Source organism: Ischnura elegans, chromosome 9 (assembly GCF_921293095.1).
Source record: "Ischnura elegans chromosome 9, ioIscEleg1.1, whole genome shotgun sequence".
Classification (NCBI taxonomy): domain Eukaryota; kingdom Metazoa; phylum Arthropoda; class Insecta; order Odonata; family Coenagrionidae; genus Ischnura; species Ischnura elegans.
Window position 1 is genome coordinate 64,954,113 of NC_060254.1, and position 19,561 is coordinate 64,973,673.

Here is a 19,561-nt window from a genome sequence, read left to right on the forward strand (position 1 = left end):
GCAACCATGACGCGGAGAAACCCGGAAAATGCAGCCTATATGTGGCAAAGCGTATTTATATGGGAAGCTAATGGGTAGAGCGCTTTGCTGCTGACCCAAAGGTACCGGGTTCAAATCTCGGGTAAAGCTTTCGAAATACCCACCTTCAAAATTCTACAAATACAGGGTGGCCCCTCCTACCTTCAAAGTATTTATTCACTACCCTATGGTTATTTCTGGCTTAGGCTCGGCTCTGACCTATCCAAACCCACCGGAGGGTTAAATTTCTGAATGAGTGAGTAAGTGAATAATGTGTGGAAAAAGTGAGCAAAATTATTATAGGTAATCTTTCCGTTCATATATTACTTCTTTTCGAGCATTAAAGATAACAAAAATAAAATACCCGACCTAAAAAAGACCATAAAAACAAGCAATATCAGCGCAGTCAGCCTATCATAATTTCCATCAGACATTTCAACCTTGACAACACGCGCAGAAGAAAATTACTATGGTAAATGTTTACTGAGAGTACCATGTTGTTAACTGCTCGCATTGGGGATGACACAAGCACTGCCGTTTCCAAGTGGAACTACGGCTCTTATCTCGCAAAGCACATCATATTGTCCACGGGAGAAGATTCCACTGCAGAAAACTTTGCGAGACTCTTGAAGACCCTGTCACGTACTCAGTGAACGACTAGGTGGTTTTAATTGATCACTTTATCCTACCCCTGGCTCTATCTATGCCCAACCGCCAGTCAGAAGCATAGGAAAGCTTAAGGCTGTACTGTTATTAACTGAAAACTTGAATACAAATGCTTTTTTAATGGCAAGAAATGAAAAATAATCGTTAAAAGTACAACTAAGCGAAGTCGCATGAAAAAAGCCTGGTACACGAATATTTCTAGATAAGTATGGAAACGAGCTTTCGATTGGATGACACCTACTGGGGCGGTAATTACAGTATTTCATGGCCTAGCGAGTCTCACCGGGTTTCATTAAACGATGGATCAAAGAGATGAGGCGCGTTCACACGTAAATATGCGCATCTACATTAATGGGTCTAAATAGGACTTTTTTCTTGTCGGTTTTGTTCTATTGCATGAATGATTTAAAAATTTCGAAAATTACCAACACATTTCGCATAAAAAAATCTGCAAAATTGTCATAGCATGGTTTCATTATATCAGGTTTGTGAAGTTGGTTTCTTATCATTTTCCCATTTAACGAGTAATCTACATTTGCAGATAATTTTATAAATAGTATCGAACAGTGAATGAATTAATGGATGTTCATGATTTCTCTGCTCGAAATAACTCCTTTGCGGATTGGAAAAGAAATCACATATCATGTTCTGCTCAGAAGCAATAAATAATCATGTTGATTAAATAATCAATATCACTGGCACAAAAAATAATTTGTTTATGTTTTAATGTTATCGTAATGTACAGTAAGATAAATATATGTTTGCAGCTAAAATAAGAAAAAATAGAAAACAAATATAATTTTGGATCTCAAAAATGACCTGAAAATGTATGAATTATGCTCGCGAATGACTTTGTTTGCTGAATGTTAATTTTCGGATTGCTTCGAAATATGTAGTTGCGAATGGAAATCTTCAGTTTAAGATTTTCTAATAGAATAAAAAACTAAACTTAGAGTCAGGAAACTTGGGAAAGTTCGCGAAAATAACTGCTGTTCTCGTATTAAAAAAGTATCTCGTTGGCACACATTCGTACAGTCGCCAAACAGCGAATGGTTGGTGACGTCTGAATGGAGCTGCCAATCAGATCAGGTTTTTTCTTCCTAAATGCTGATACGAAAAAAATGTAGCCTTGTTGGCTAATATTACTTATGCAATACAAAAAACTATGTTTTGCAGCAGAATTGACTTTTTACAATACAATCTTTCTCTGAAAAAAAATCATTGCCACATTCCGACCCATTAAAATACAAATACTCTACGACCCATGCAAATACTCAATTGCAGAAGAACTGTTCGTCTTATCTAAGGTCTCTTTCCAAGGAATATGTCATTTGGCAATACCATTAGTTGTTAGTTAATGTTGTATCCCAAGCCATTATCAAAAATACTTCAAAATATTAACGAAACTTACCGTTCTATTCCCCAAGTTCTTCACTCGGCATTTGAGGTACACCGTATTCCCCACTAGGGCTGTAACGTTTGTAGACGCAGAGGTGTCGAAGTAAGGCCCTCCGAGCAAAATGGCTGGAATACCTATGTCCTCCACATCATTCTCCACACCTCCTCCGTCTCCGTTACTAGTGTCTTCTCTGACTCCCATTAATTCGTTCTCCTGCTGTCCATTGTATAATCCTTCCTCAAAGCGAGTGGATCCTGGAGGAAAGGAAACAATCACTTCAATTAGTACAAGGAGACAGAATTTTAAGTACTGGCTTCATTGTCTATGAGAGAAGGAAAAAGGGTATCAGTTCAAACTGGAATTTTTTAATTAGTTGAAAACATAAATGAATTACTACTATAAATAAAAACACAGAAATGCTGTTACAGTCTGATCCTATAAATTTCAGGCTCATTAAGATTCTCAGAATAAAATACTAACTGCAAAAGAACACACTAATCAGGTATGGCTTTTAAAAATAAAAAAATTGGCTAAGTAGAGTTCCAAGTATTTAAGAAATATAAGGGTGAGTATAGAGTCTTGCCCTGATTATGAAAACTCATTACAAAATAACCGTTTTATATAATGATTTTAATTAAAATATGCTATATAAATGACATAGTCTTCACCACACCAGTTACTGAATTCTACGGACTGAAGGCTAGGATACAAGTTGCAGCGGGCTCTGTGACAGAACACATGTTGCAAAACACTTGGCAGGAACTAAAATACCGCTTCGACATTTTCCGACCTACGAGGGAACTACACGTTGAATTTTACGAACAGCTAAGAGGGAGAAACGCAGAGATAGCGGAAATATTTCGACATAACACACTTCGATATGTTCTCCCTAATCCAATCCAAAACCCACTCCAATTTAAACCCAGAGTCTATGGTAACATTCCTCTTTATCTTTTTATACAATTATGAACTAGAATCCTCTAGATATATTGTGTCACTGTTGCTTCATCGTATTTGTTATATTTATAGAGAACTATTTTATTATTCCTATCCTTTTACATCAACGTAATATGTACATAAAGCATGAGAAAATACAGATATAGTTGTTAAATTTTGTAAAATACCTATAACTATAAAGAGGATGAATAGCAATGGAGATTTTAATTCGCACTCTAATATAAAATTGCAAATTTTGGGATGATGATTATATTGCGCAAGATTTTATTTTCATCCAAGACTCCTGCTCTTTCCCCCTTCGGGGAAATTAATAAAATTCACCGTGTCAATAGCATCTCACATAATTTCAAAAACATGAATTTTTAATGACGTAGTTAATATACATGATATTCAAATATTACAGATTTGGGCTCATTAAAAAGTGCTCATATATTTTTTATGCGAATGGTAAAATTTCTTCTCAAGTCGCTCGCCTTAGTGAACGGATTTCAATTCCTGTTTCTCATTTCCTTTGAAAGAATATTTCTTTTCAATACTCTTGGAGTAAAAAAAAGAGGGAGTCCCAACAATATGCTCTTTCCATTTATACATCCCATTTTCGTATGCCATAATCACCGCAGCTTTCTCAATCCCATCTTTCTTCCTCGTTCTTCTTCTTTTCTTTAATTCCTTGCCCACGCTTCTCCTTTTTCAAGCTATATCGTTCATGCCTTTACTACATTAGCCTGTTCCTCATTTACTCTTACACTACGGTTCTTTCTCGAATCATATTTTCATTTCAAATTTTTCAATGCGTCTCATTTCATGGTTTCATTTCCTTCCATTCTATCTGATTAATTTCATATGAATAATTTGCTTACCTGTTATATATACATCAAAATATTTTCTGACTCTTTAGGTGCTTAGATAGATTATTCGCTCATGGACTTTTCCTTGAGAGCATTTATAAGTTTACAAAAACTCGGACAGATCAAAATTAGAAAAACACACGCAATAATATTCTTGGTAATCTCGTTCTAAAAGTTCAATCTAAAATTATTTACTGTCAAGCATGAATATGTTATGCAATCACTTTCAGCACAGATTCGAAAGACATACAAAGTTTACAGTCAAAAATATATTATCATTTTAACAACCACATTGGAGGCATACGTATCTTCATAAATATCAACTGCCTTTGAGATTACCATTAATAAAACAAATGTTTTTTTATATCTATCTATTGTGGTAGTGTTTTTCAGTTCTTGAGGAATTGAGTTCCAAATTTGTAAGTCCAAATGAGTTTTTACGTAGCACTAATTTTGATACATTGTGGTCCTATGGCAAGTTACACTTTAATCGTTTTTACTTCCAGTAGTTCTTGTCATTTTTTTTACAATTATATTCTTAAGTAACACAAAATTCACTCATCCGGCATTTTTTTCAATTATCACATCTGTAATATCCAGTTTTTACATAATATATAATAATAAGTAAATAATAATAATGAGCAAAATTATAGATTTAAATTATAGGAGAAGGGCAATTTGATAAACGAAGTAGCTTGTATTGGAACAATGGGGAGAAAATAAATCGTCCCTTTGGAGAGCTAATGAAACATTGGGAAGGCGGAAGTTATGTGCGAAGACGAAAATTACACGCAGGAATAAACAATTTTTAAGGTAAAATAAAAATAAGGAATGGTAAATCGCAAGCTTATGTCAAAGATATACTACAAAAGTATGGGTAGACGAGAGCCTCGATTCGGGATAACCCGCACTGGATCCACCCAGTATAACAAATGGGCTGCAGTGTTCTGAGGAGACTTTATTACAGCTGTAATGATTTCAGCTCCTCCATTGAATTCTGGTGACCATTTGTGGAACTAAGTAATCTCCATATTTGATTTTTTTCGTAATATTGGTCAAGATAACATTCCGATCATCGTAAAAGTTCAAGAAAATTGCATTGTCTTCTAGCTGTGGGCAATACTGAGAATTGCAGAGCATTAGCTAATCATGAAGAGGTCGGAATTTGAGTGACCAGATATTGCCCTGAGGGTCAAACAGCAAAAAAATGGAAGCTATTAAAATAAAACATGGTAAAACAATATGATCCTCAACTTGTTTGGACACCGTGACTGATAGGATAGAACAATCAAAAACAGGAGTATAGAGTGAAAATATCATTGAGGAGAGTGTAGTACTGTTGAATACATCACCAATCCAAAATGAAAGAAAAGATATCCGACCTTAATAGCTATATTATTTGGAAATAACCTAGCTGTGAAGGAAATGAAACTGTTTCTCATATAAATTTGTAGTTTTGAATTGATCAAGATGCCTAGAAACCAAGGACATGTGTTGGGAGCAATTCACTGTATTAACTCGCCCTCTTGTTGCAGTGAAGACTGCCTCAGCTTGATGTGTTTACTTTGGGAAAGAGCGCGATGATAGAATTCTGGAACCACGGTAGAAGACTGAAGTGGAAGTGAAGAGGCAGGGGGAGGTTGTTTGGGAGGAAAAGTCCCAAGGGATCATCAAATGAGAAAACAGAATCAGAGGTAACGCGTGGCGGAAGACTTGAGGATGATGAAGTGGTATCCAGGAAAGTAAGGAGCGGTGGTTAAGTGCGTGTCAGAGGAGGAATACGACGCGGAACAAATAATATTGTCTGAATATAACACAAAAGAGAAGAACTGTGGGAATTAACCGCAATAAATTTATCTATAGTTAAATCAACGCAGAAATAATGAACGTAACAAAGGGATCCAGGTTAATAATATGGCCGTTATATTAAAGTTCATAATTTAGGAAGAAAAATGAGTCAAAATTTAAATGATAAATACAAGTACATCTAGCGAATAAATGTGCTCTGAATGAAGTCATACGTGGCTGTAGTTGTGCATAGTACGTCCTTACCACTTGTCTTCAGTGCCAGTGTTGAGTATACGAGTAAGTCCATCAGTATTTTGATTAATTCGGTAATGATAGGCATCGGATACCCGGAGTTTAATTACAACCGCTGATTGTTATGCCATAAACATCATATGGCACGATTAGCATGACAGGTAATCATATGCTTGTTTCAAATTAATAAGCGCTTAAGTAGGTCTTAAGGGTCTTCATTAAAGATATAATAGATGTGAAAAATCAAGTTTGACGGAATGAATCTGGGTGAAATGTAGCACCAAGATGTACTCGGAAGAGTCTCAACGAAGCAATAGGGCGAGGCTATAATAATTAGTAATGCGAATGATAAGCTCTGCCCACTCTGTCAAATTGAGTGGTGACACAAAGGTAAGAAAAAAGAATTGTATAAGGGCCCACATCTGTTTCACCGGAGGAAGACGTCATACTCCAAGGAAGGGTTGTTCAACATTCTTTAATGCAAGGGCCAAAAATCGATTTCACATCATCCGGAGGGCCACAATCCTCCAGGTCACTTTATCACCACATAAATAAAATTAAAAAAACATATAATCTCAACGTGTAATAATCTTTATTAGTTAAAAAGTCCAATTAATCACGGTGATTTTTGACATTGCTTATTTTTTTCTGAGTGTGTCAATGCATATTTTTGAGTGATACAATATATTTTTTAATTTCTTTAGACTATAGGAGCCGCAAGAAATTAACCGACGCGACGGGCCGCATGCGGCCCGGGGTTCCTGGTTGAAGACCCTTGCTCTAGGGATCGGTGTGTGGCACAAGTGTTCATCCCGGAGGAAATCAACTTCTGACGGGTTAACTTCCTTCATATTCCTTGAAGACGAATTGCCCTCCACCTTACGATGGATCACCACTTCAATCGGCTTAAGAGTCCAATCATCAACTTCACCCGGGGGCGCCCAACCTCAAGTCATCCAAAAGCATTCTTTTCTACGTATACACTTTTCCTTTATAACATAAACGCGTTTTGCATGCCTACATACTGTCTTGAGTACCTCCATACTTGTCTTTAGTGCCAATGTTGAGCATATGATTCCATGAGTATTTTGATGAAATCGGTAATAGTATGCATCGGATTCCCGGAAGTTAATTACAATCACTGAGTGTTATGCCATAAACTTCATATAGAACGATTAATATGAACAGGTAATCATATACTTTTTGATTATCCAACGATTTGATATCGACGGGGTGAACACCTCTCCGCTGCTATAGCGTAGAGGTGTTTACCCCGTCCCTCCCTCCCAACCCGATCCCTATCCCAGAGGCGTCGACGGGCTCCTATCGCGACGGCGCCTCTTTCCTTGTTCCTTCCCATCCAAACCCCTCCCTGTAAGCCTCTGACTTGGTTCCCGGTCCCGTTGCGTAATACCCCCAGAGGACCCACTCTGGTGTCCTGATCTCTGTCTTCGCACCATTTCAAAAGTCAATCATCTCAACATCACTCATGAGAGACCGATCATATCATTAAAAATTAGCATTATCTTCTGCGCTTCGTGCTATTTTAGCACCGACTGAGGTTCTATTGCCAAAAATGAGCGGCATTAACCCTTTCTAACCCAGAGCCACTTTTGGGAGAATTCAAATTTCTAGGTTTTTCATTATGAAGACTTGAAAATTTTGCAATCAATCATAGTCATCGTGGCAGATGAATATTACGTCATTACAATTAGCAACACAAAATAATGCGTAGTTCAGATATTTCCTAAAAAGAGCATATAATATATACATTTTTGATGTTGCTTAGAAGCAACATTAGGTTTTATTGGGTTATTTGGGTTAGCATTCATCTTTCTATGAGTTACAAATTTTAAATATTTTGGAAGGGTGGAACCATTGTGAATTATTTAAATGACGGCGGAATAAGAGTTGACCAAACTTTTATTTGTGGCTTAAAGAGTTCAATGAACTATTTCTGTTCCGCGACCGTGAGCATATCAGATTTTTTCCGCCTTTACCCAGACGCATTACTCTATTTTAGTCTTATATTAGTTTTTTTTATAATAGGCTGATTTCGTCTTATTTTGTAAAGCTCAATAGTTTTTCCTCTTTCTATAAAATTCATTTTTCTATTTGTTCTTTGCTTAAATATTGATACCGTTTCCCATGCATCGGCCATTGCTTATACAATGTTTATTGTGTATGCTGCTGCAATTTTAACAATAAAAATGTATTACCCTTATTCGAACAACTTACTTACTGAGTAGAAGTAAATTGACAAAAATGTTTGTAATTAGCAATAAACTCAACTTGGATCACAATGATCCGACGCGACCTGTTACGGTACGTAGTTTTGGGGTAATACCAATTAACCAATTACAATCTCGCGATAATTCTCTTATTTTCAAGTTACATATCAATTTTCGGTTTTAGAAACACCTTTAAACTTTTATCGAATTTTTGTGATATTTATTTTATATATGTGTACACCAATGTTAATTCCTGCTTTTGTTGTACAGTATGGTAAATAGTATATGCATAATTTAATTATCTTTTGTTGTAAAATATATTTTTCAGGACAACAGGAAATTAACCTCGACACATATTTATCATTGGAGGCTTCTTAGAACTTATATTTAATATTGTAAAATTAATGGAAAAAATAAATTATTCTTATTCTAATCATGATAATTAGATCTACGTTGCGATCAAAGAGTACAGAGAAAGGGGTAAAAACATCGTGAAAGCATTGCATGTGGGCCCATTTGTGCTCACTTAATAGATGCCTGTCTGGCGGTGGGACACTGTCTAAATGCCGTCGCGTCGCATCGTGTGGGCACTGATATCAGCTAACTCCAGCTTACCAACCAACCCGTGTTTGTCTGGCAATTTAACCCCGATTCCCTCGTAGTCTGCCCGACCTTCTTGAACTAACTGCGCCCATACACTAGTTTTCACTCACATTAGGTACATGTATCACCAGCTTACTCCATCACAAAGTGTCTTTTTTCAACGTCCTTCTGTGACAAACACAACTTCTCTCGAAAATGTCTTCATAATGACCCCACTCCGGTACACGGGAATTCAATCTCCAGCCACATTCACTTCTCATCCAACTGTGTTTCTCTACGCCCCGTGCCATGTCATCATTAAACGTGGCTACCTTTTCCTAACAGAGGTTGAGCACATGTCCCTCTTGGCCGTGGTACTCTGGCACTGTTTTCCACCGCGGATATGCGATTCTATCTTTATTTTTTCGATTGATTACGCTTTGCTAGACTGGCACTCCATTGGCTAACATGAATACGTCATAGCTCTCCCTCATCTAACTCAGTTTTTTATTCGCAACATCAGATCGAGTTCACCGTTAAAGACTATTGACGACACGGGCAGAAAACTTATCTTCATAATCAATGATGAACATGGTGGCATTCCGTAGCTATTATTACTGCAATTTTCCATTTTCTAAATAATATTATATCAGAAAAATAGCCAGCATCGAGCTGAATTTAAAACTTCATGCGAGAGAATTAATACTTCTTTCAACATTAAGTGCCCGATTTGAACATAAATAAATCCTGTAGAAGGTAATTTATGTGATGATCCAAATTTTAAAATAAAAACATTCGAACAACGATATGAATCAATAAACCTTCGAACTTGATGCCATTTTGAGACATACCAATACTAAATTAATGTGTAGTGAAGTACGCATCCAAAGAAGGGCTGCACATTACCTCCCTCGCCATAACTATGGTTAGAATGAGGACCCAAACACCGAGCCCAACCGCCACCACTCCTTAATCACCAACCCATCAATATCCGAATAAATTCCCAATCCATTTTTAACGCAATTTAAGTACTGCTCATTTTCTTGTACCCCTCACCTTGAAAATGTTGCGCTGTAATGAAACTAAGGTCGGACAAAATTAATTACCAAGTGGAAAACCGAAGTTTTTATTCTTTCATCTCCTACGATAAAGGATTTCTACCATGTCACGCCCGATACTATTACTTACAATAGCTTCCAGCACAAGACCCTCAAAAGCATTAACAAGAATCAGATAGCCACGCGTGGAAATAGGATGAAAGTGGGGAGGCAATAGTGAGACAGTTACTGATAGTATTACGGCTAGGGGCATGAGCTTCGTTGGCAAAAGAGATGCGCACTGCCGAACCTGGTGGAAGTTCACACCACCCTAATACCTTTTGCCAACCCTATTATCAGCCACATCGAGTCCCCATGAAGACGTTGGGACGGAGACGAGGCGTCGTAGGGTGGAGGATCACGGCTTCCAATGCTATTTAACCATACCTAAACACACGTAAGATCCTCACCGCAAAGGTGCAACAGTGGCGCCCATTAAATGGAACTAATGCCGTCATTAAGTTCCTACCAGGAGGCATTCAAACAAGAGGAGGTTTGATAAAATAGAGAACGTGATAATAAGGAGAAGAGCGGTAAGAACACGGCATTTTTTAGCTAAGAAGGTCCGATCTAGCCTTCCATCTCTATTCAAATGTGTTTGCGAGCGTAATAAAAAGAGCGTATAAAATAGTTTCAGGCTTGACTTGGCGGAAATACGATATATCTATGATAAAATATTAACTACGAATGATTATTACCTTTCTTTATGTGTGAAAACTTCTTATAGGGTGAAAATTTCCATTCGTGAAAATACTCCTAAAAGATGTATCAGCCACTTATTCTCTAAAAAATGGCATCCGTCAAACTAAGCATGGATTTTTTTCTTCCTCCACCGTATAGCGAATTTCTTATCTTTCCAGCTCACCTCTGCACTGCGGTCCCCAACTTCGTTCACAAACTTCATTCATGGAATATGGGCATAAAGAATACACCCATCGAAGATCGTGATCGTGATAGAAGCATGTGATAAAGGTTCAGTCCCTCGCTGAAGTACATTCGTATGATGAAATTGATTTTTATCAGAGTATTCCCTGATAAATATGATAAATTCCCTGACAGCATCCATCACTTTTGTATAAACTTTTGTCATCATTACTCTCCATTTACAATGAGAACGAAATTGTCAGAAAAAGATGGAATTTCCAATATTTACAAATTATAAGGCACTTAAGAAAAAAAAAATTATTCTTTCCAGGCTTCAGTGCCTAAACTACCTTGCTGGAAGTCATGCACTACATTTACCAAACTAACGATAAGAATTTCAATAAAGTTATGGTCTGATTTGACTTCACCAAAGCCTTCAATCGGGCGAATAATTTATTTTGCGTAAACTGGAATGCCTGATTTTCCTATATTCGATTCCATTCCTAATTGTCGGGCAGAACTCATTCAGTTAAGTGCCAGAGTTGTGAGGTATCTTCTTGGCTCACGGTTTCACATGCTTTTCCATAAGGCTCCATCCGCGAACTCCTCTTGCGCACTCCGAATACTCTCAATCTGATTAAGATCATCAATTATTCAAAATGCATCCTTAATGCTGACGACTTAAAAATCTATGATCTCCATGCTTTAGAAGAGTTCCTGCTCCTAATTGAAATTATTAATTCTGAGTTTCATTTACATCTGCATAATACCTAGCAAGCCGTCTAAAAGGCGTTTGGCAGGGGGTGTTAGGACACCAGCCGTTTACACATAAAAATGAAGTGCTCTAACGAGGTTGGGACTAGCGTTTATTAAAGTTCTTTATGGATCTGGCGAAAAACGAATTCACATATCTATCCGTTCGGCAAAAAAATCTCTCTTAATTTATCGCTTCTGTTGGATCTGGAAATATAGTGTGGCTATAATACTATGTTCTCCGTGTCGCTCTTAAAGATATCCACTCTCAATTGTTCAAGCAATCTAAGCCTAGCGCGCAGCCTCTGAGTCTCCCGCGGCTCCCAGCCTAATTCGGTTAACATCTGGGTAACGCTGTTTGTACGCCCCAAGCAGTTTTTGACGAAACGCGCAGCCTTCCTTAGTGTTTTATTCAGTTCGTGGATTAAATCTTTCTGCATCGGATTCCATACGCTCGCTGCATATTTAAGGTGCGGCTTCGCTTCATCTGCGATTGATCAGCAAGTCCTCCAGTATAACCCAAAGAAAACACTAGCGAAGTTTTTGGCAATAAAATAATCATGAGCACAATTATCTAAAACGGCCCCAAAATTTATTTCCACCAATTTGCCAATTACTATGACTGTCCGGTATGGTGTATTCACCCTTTACTACAATCTATCATGAGATCAGCGTTTGTTTAACGTATGTATCAAAGGGAAAAAAGGTATTTTTTAAAATAACAATGCTAATAAAATCATTTCCTCTCTAATAAAATTATGCTTTCTAGTTGCATTATCTTTATTGTTATTTATTTTTGCATATTTATACATGGTGACTCATGCAATGTGCTGTAGCTTCACCCGAATATTTCAATTGTGAATAAATAAAAATTTTCAACCGTAGAGACAAGTGCTTTTTTAAAATATGAAATTACCTGTTAGTAAATTAAATGTTAGTAAAAAATTTATTAGTAAACTGAAAAGATACCTTGAACTGAAAAAGATGAATTTCGTGCCAGTTTTCCATACTTGATTGCTTGCTCTTTTATCAAGAAAATAAAATTTCCATTATCATTCTTTTATAATGGAAGTACTGATGTTATTTAAGTTGCGCAATTCACTCTTTTCCATCTAGTGGTTTTTTGCACTATGATTTTCGTTTAGCACGGCAACATTTTCAAGTAAATTCTAAAGCGACATAGTTTACATACGAACGCTTGATGGGCAAATAAGTTAAGTAGGAAAGCGTGCATTATCGAATTTAATCACCGCTAAAATTTCCCTCAACATCATGCCACAAATAATGCCAGAAACATCGATGACCTTCAGCAAATGTAGCTCCAATGATTGCTTGGTCTCCTTTAATATTCTCCCACTTCGCTAAAGGGTAATTTACTTCCCCCTCAAATGTGCACCATCCCTCTCCTATACCTCAACCCTGTTTCTTCTCGATATCTCCATTCTAGCCCCTCACTTTTCCCTCCCTTCTTTCCATGCCGCTCTCATCCTTCCTTCTCATATCTCTCCATTAATCCCTCACCACTCACGCACCAATTTCTTCCCACTCGCACCTCCCTCATACTCTGGTTCACAACATACTGCGTCTCTCTTCCCATGGCTAACCACGCCCCACTCCACGCCTGTCGAATACTGCTCTACCTCTCATGTCCATCAAATCCTAGATTCCAGCAGTCTCTGTTTTTGGAATAGCGCGCCGTCCATTTTTTGCGGAGCTCCAATAAGAGTAACATTTCAAAGTTAATGCAAACAACGTAATATCTCTTCTCGTTGTTGCAGCGTTGTACTGATCTCTTCTTCAGTGTATCCTCCCACCTCTTGATTATAAAATAGGCTTCTAAAACTGTCTATAAACTAAAGATATTCAAGCCAGTCGCTCTAGGAAAAGCTGAATGTTAAATTTTCCAAAAGATCAAAAATACTATCCTAATTTATACAGGTAGTTGCAATGTTGGATTGATCTCATCTCTAAGCTTTTTCTCTCCTCTTGATTATAAGGTACTCTTCGAAATCTATTTATAAATGACTAATATTTAAGCTAGAAAGAGTAAGAGACTAAAAAAGATTTAGATGTTAATCGCTCCTAAAAATAATAAATAAAATATTATTCAAATCCACTCAGGGCAAGTGGTTACAAACATTTATAATATATCGTTAATTTTTGTGTGCTGTAAACACATACCGGTTGAAGTGGTGTTGGAACGCAGTGGTCACGTAAAAATTGGAAACTGGCCTTGATTAAACGCAACTGTGGATCTCATTCCTTGAGTATAAGCTATTTCATTTGCATATCCACCCTTCGAAATGAATAACCCCCTCCGTCGCCGGTTAACCCCCAAGAACCTCTATAGCCCCCTACCAATCCACGCAAAAGACCGCTAGGTCTTTCACACCCTCTATATTCTCACTGAGGTATCTCCGCTACATCCCTCCCAAAGCAGGGCACTTCATCCACATAGACTCCACATCCCCTTCCGGCACTTTTCTTAGCTAATCCTCTCAAACCCTCGTTCATCTTTGTAATGAAAAGGGCATCTCACATCGTTATGTCAGACAACCCCCATCCATTTGCCACCTCAAGTAATCTCCAGGCTAAAGTGCCGACATCAATCACAGGGTGCAAGGGGGAATGAAAGCAGGATGATGCAATGGAGGAGGAAAAAAATGTAAACTTTAACGGAGGAAGACAAAAGGGTAGTGAATGGGATAGTAAGGGTATGATCCTGGTGATCCTTTAAGAGTATGTAAATTCAGCGGAATGCAACCTCCGAACCCGGGCCGAAAAGCAGGTGTGAGATCGCTAAAATAAAAACAAAAATTGCACACACTGAGTTTTAAAGCTGTTTCTTTCATAAATGATATAATACACCATAAATAATGATATCTATTCCTAGCATAATGTATATTAAAAATATATTTATCTTCTTAAAAATTACTATAATGGAAAAACACTGCATTAAAATGCAATTACACCTTAAAAATATGACGTCAATATTCGTTTTCATCATTATAAAAGGGAAAGTATAGCATTGTTTTTCTTTCAATTTAATTACTCCCAGGAGGCTGAATTGTTTTCTTGAAGTGAATTTGAACGAAAAAGGGGACTTACTAAAGTTTAAAAGCATTGACAAGAACGGCATAATTGTCCATGCCTTCTTCCCTTAAGCGCTTACTTCTCAGATCAATGACGACACTTAAGATATGTTTTATCATGATTCATGCGTAAAGATCATAAATCAGTAAAATCATTAGATATATAATTTTTATTATTCGCATAGCCAAATGTAGTCTCTGAGAGTCTTTGCCTTTCATAAAATTTCCTTAGCTGGTTGCTATGAGTGCATAATATACTTGGACATGGACATCGAAATGTAAGAAAATAATACAGCTAATTTTACTGGAGGTTAACTTAAGGTTACCTGATGCGGCTTCATATTATTTCAATCAATATTCATTTAAAAATGTTTTTGAAATGCTAAAAAGTAAAAACATTTTCTGAACCTGATTAATTCACCGATTGGCCTCTGATTATTCTAAAGGCCGTTTTACACGGTACACGGAATTGCGCAATCGGAGATAGGCGCAATCAAAATTGCGTCGTCCAAAGCGGTGACTTGCTAGAACACATGCGAGAATGCGTGAATGCGAGACGGCAAAATAGCCCCTGCTCTAATTTCGTTCATGCATTCATGCAATTCCACGCCATATTAGAAATTAATGCAACTCTAACCTGCACAATTCCGTGCCCCGTGTAAAACGGCCATAAGAATTTTCACATCGAATTTTAAAATGTAACTAAAATTTTGCAGATGTTATTTAACTTTACTCTATTTTCATTTACTTAGGGTTTGCTGACTCCATCTCACTATGCATTGTACATATGACTTTGTGCAGCCCACTTTCAACTCATCCAATACCTGGTAGTGGAAGGGAGATGTGGAAGCCGATGCACAAAAGACGTGAGCTAGGGCCGCCGCTCTTGACATGAGTGGGGAACCTCGTGAGATCTATTGCTGCTTCACAACCGCTTCAGTGATGGTTAAAGGTTGGCGAAAAGTGAGTGAGGCCAGTGTAGTATAGGTGTGCAGATCCCCATCAAGAGCATTCAGGAGGATCACGAACAACGAATAGACGAGAGAGAAGTGGAGAGGTATAGAAAGGGAATAGAGTGATAGGGAAGGGGGTAGGAAAACGAGGATTTCAAAGAAGCGAGAACGGACGGATTTTGAAGAACTCTTAGGATTAGGAGAGCTATTTTCACGCTGCAAGTTTGAGAGCATTACATCTGCAAGGTAAATGGTCATAACATGACTCGAAAATCAGCACTGGTGCTTCAGAATACTAGTGATGATAGTTCTCTTACCTTTCTCCAATCATCTTCGGTTCTTATCTGGTGAGAGAACAGCTTATCTGAGCGTCAGAGTGAAGTGGCAGTCTTTAAATACCTACATTCAATGAGCTGTCTTTCTTACAGGTGTGGCGGCCGCACCTCCTGCCTCACCGCCACACAGGAAATATAGATAATGATATAAATACTGTTTCCTTTTTTCGGAGAATAGTGACTTCGCTCAAAATTATTTCCAGAAAAAGTTTTTCCACTTTACTTTCATCCTTTAGTTTGGAACCACACTTACTCAGACTCAACCCTATTCGTCCGGTAAATTCAGGTGGTCCGATTGACAGAAGTAATGATATAATGTAATGTCTAGAGTTTTACTAAATATTACAAAAGATAGAAAAATAAATTGCTGCAATTATACAATTCATACTGGTCTCACAAAGTGGTGGCTTATTTTTAGCTCTGTTTCTGTGAATACTCAAGCAACATTTCCTACAAAATTAATACCGGCATAATAACGGCATAAATTCGCAAAACAAAAACGCAGAAATTTAAGAAAGGTGTTTCAAGATAGCAACGAGGAGGAAAATGAGCAAATTGTGGGCAGAATAGTCAGCATAGCGCATTAGCGTAAAAATGGAATTTCGAGCTAAATTGGTTGCACGGAACAAGACAAACTCTCCCCAGATCCGTCGAGGAAGGTATGAGGTTTCCGTGAAAACCTACCACCGCTAATAGATGATGGCATTTTTATACATCTGAGGTTGGTGTCAAACAAGGTGAGTGTAGAGAGGAGGCCAAACTCCATCCTATGGAGGGCTGATTTCTGTTGCCACTTCTGGGCCCGAATAATCATGGCACGGTGACGAGTTAAATGCGATCCGTTTTTATCCAATGTTTCACAGTATAATGCTTGTCGTTGCGAGGAATAGTATTGAAAAGTAATTAATAGATAGATCACATTATCATGTGCATTAATTTCGGTTAATACCCATAATTATAACGTATTTCTACATGAAACTCGGATAAATTCGTCTGTCAGCGACACGAGTGTCGACTTTTGTAAACACATATAAATGCGCGGTGGGTGACAACGCATTTAGAGGCCGACTTGAATATCCTCTTTTGTAATATTCATGGTACGTGCAATATTTCAAAGAAGCAAAAAAAGCGTGGTCATTAGATCGCTCACGCTACCCTTACATCCGCCACGATCGGTTTTAAACTTTTTCTCAAAGCATTGAGTTAGCACATTGTGAGAGGGGCAGCCAAAACTCGATAAAAGTAAGTATAAGGATACTCATTTGGAGACTAGAATTTGCGGCGACAAGACACACGATGAAATATTTACCAAATACATTTAAATGGATGGAAATTTAAGCTAATCCACCATGAAGTAGAGGGTGAAAGAAAATAAGCAAGTACTTCGATGCGTCCATTCTTTCTTTGAATTCAAGGAACTCTATTAACCTTTTGCGGTCCAAAGTCGCGGCTGACTCGACAGGCCTTTTGCTAGCACCAGATCCAACGACATTTTTAGCTCGACATCACAAGGCACTGCGATAATACAAGGGCTCAAGGGATTATAAATTATTTCAAGAGATATGACACGTTGAAATTTTTCCAAGAAAAACTCTTTGATCGAGCATGGATAGTATTAAAACCAGTGGATGTTTACTTAAAACAATAATATAAGAACATTTAGAGGGCAACAATCAATCATGAGAATTTTTTCCCTAAAAATTGTTTTGAAAAAAATTATATTTAAAAAAAATTAGACCGGAAAGGGTTAAGGCATACGGTACCATGTTTAGTAATGTCACTTCTTATGAATTTTCTACGACTTATCATGAAGAAATTGCAGAGTGTAAACGTAAAATACCATAATCTTTCACGAATTCCGAACTACCTGTGCTTCATTTACTCTGCTCCACGTCAGCAGCGCCTTCAACACGTAGTGTTCATGCACTCTCTAAATTCCAAAACCGGCACCTCACCCATCATCCCCGTTTCACAGCACCCTCTTCACCCGTCTCTTCACACTCGCCTTATGACGTTTTCCCGAGGGCCCTTACCCATTCCACGTATGCCGCATACCTTCTATGGAACCCTAAGGCTTCCCACGGCACCACACCACAGAAACATGTCCCTTTGAAGTCCTTGCTTTGGGCTGGGGCCTTGATTAGAAAGAAGGCGCCGGGGTCTAGCGCGATCGTGGTTGGAAACCCCGGTCAGAAGCCAAGTTAAGAATAAGGTGAGAAAAGCGAGGGAAAGGGGATCGAGGTAAATAAAAAATTCATGCTAGATGGCTAGAATTTGCGAAATTACACCATCGTATGTCACAATAGAAAATATCAGGTAAATTTTTTACGGTACGGAATAAGGAGGAAATACAATTATATCGTTCAACGATATGATGTATCAGCATCATTAAAGATCAATTACCCTAACATTGATGCGACAGAACTCTCCTCTGCTTTCTCTCGTCAAATAATGTATTCACCGAACGGTGATTACACGCTAAAAACTTACTATGATCTCAATATTTGACACTTAAACATACTTTTCCCTGCATTAAATTTAAAATTTCACCTCAATTTTTGCAGGCATATCTTTCAAATGTAATACAGATTCAACTGTTGGAAAAGGTCAACTCTTCAGCCCTTAAAATATTTTAAGATGCTTGCTTGATATTAAAATGAATTATTATTTATGACAAAAAATGCGTGAAAAATAGCGACAGTTATAGAACCTCCGAAAAACTGTAGCATTGCCAATTTCTTTAAGCATTAAAACGATTCATGGAGCAAAAAGGTATTACCTCGGTCCTCAGCAAATTTTTCATTGTCCTATTTACTCGTCTGGTTTTTGTCCAAAATTGTTTTTCATTCTCACACATATTTCCAAGTTCTAAACTAAATTCTACCTGTCGACTCGTCCTGTTTGAACTCTCCGATGAATCATGATTTACTCTCAAGAAAAAACTTTTATTTTGAAATATTTTACTCATTTATCACGTCGACAACTTACTTGAACTCGCGTTTGTTCTACCTTGCGCTGTCTTTTCCATTACTCATTGTGATCAAATCTGCGCAACGTAATTCATGCGTATGTGGTGACAAGTGTCAGAATAACGATTCGACTTTAGCGCCAAAAGTTTATCGGAGAGCCTAAAAATGATATCAGAACCATTGTTCACCTACCTTTCAGTGACGGAAAATTATGAATTCATCCTTGTCACTCTTTGTTTACTTCTCCACGTTGTTCAATCTGCGGCACTGTAATTGCTTCATGCCAAATGAAACGTCTAGGTATTCGTGTATGAGTCACTCAGTCATTCCCGCCGATTCAATTATTTCACCACACGTCACACGCGCTGGAAACGACTTCATTTCGCACCTGTCAACCTCAATCTCCACGATTTCCTTTCCACTTAAATATACTTCCACGTTTATTACAAATGCGAGAACTCGCAAAACCCCATATTTCACTCCCGAAAATATACAACTCTCCTTCAAAATACATACCCACAGCTTAAATTCTCGACTCTTTCTCTGCCAAAAGACTACATATAGCCTAATCAACGTCAAACTCAAATCCACCTTACGTCATCTCCAGTTACTTCAGCCTGAGAAGCGTGGAGGTTTATTAAATCCGCTGAGGTAGGAGTTGAAGGAATTAACATTTTGCTGTTTCCAAATGGTGTTTTGTTCTTACCGACCATGGTTTATTCAAAGAGTAACTTTATCAAGGTAAAGAGTAAAGGAA

At 37.7% G+C, this 19,561-nt stretch overlaps 1 protein-coding gene across 2 annotated transcripts in view; it reads right to left on the bottom strand.

Moving 5' to 3' along the window:
* LOC124165891 (lachesin-like) overlaps nt 1-19,561 on the bottom strand; it is a 130,722-nt gene that overhangs the window by 75,193 nt on the left and 35,968 nt on the right. For both annotated transcript variants that reach the window (XM_046543431.1, XM_046543432.1), the window contains exon 2: nt 2,096-2,337. In XM_046543431.1, coding sequence (XP_046399387.1) covers nt 2,096-2,337 — 242 coding nt within the window. The remainder of the gene's footprint in view (nt 1-2,095; nt 2,338-19,561) is intronic.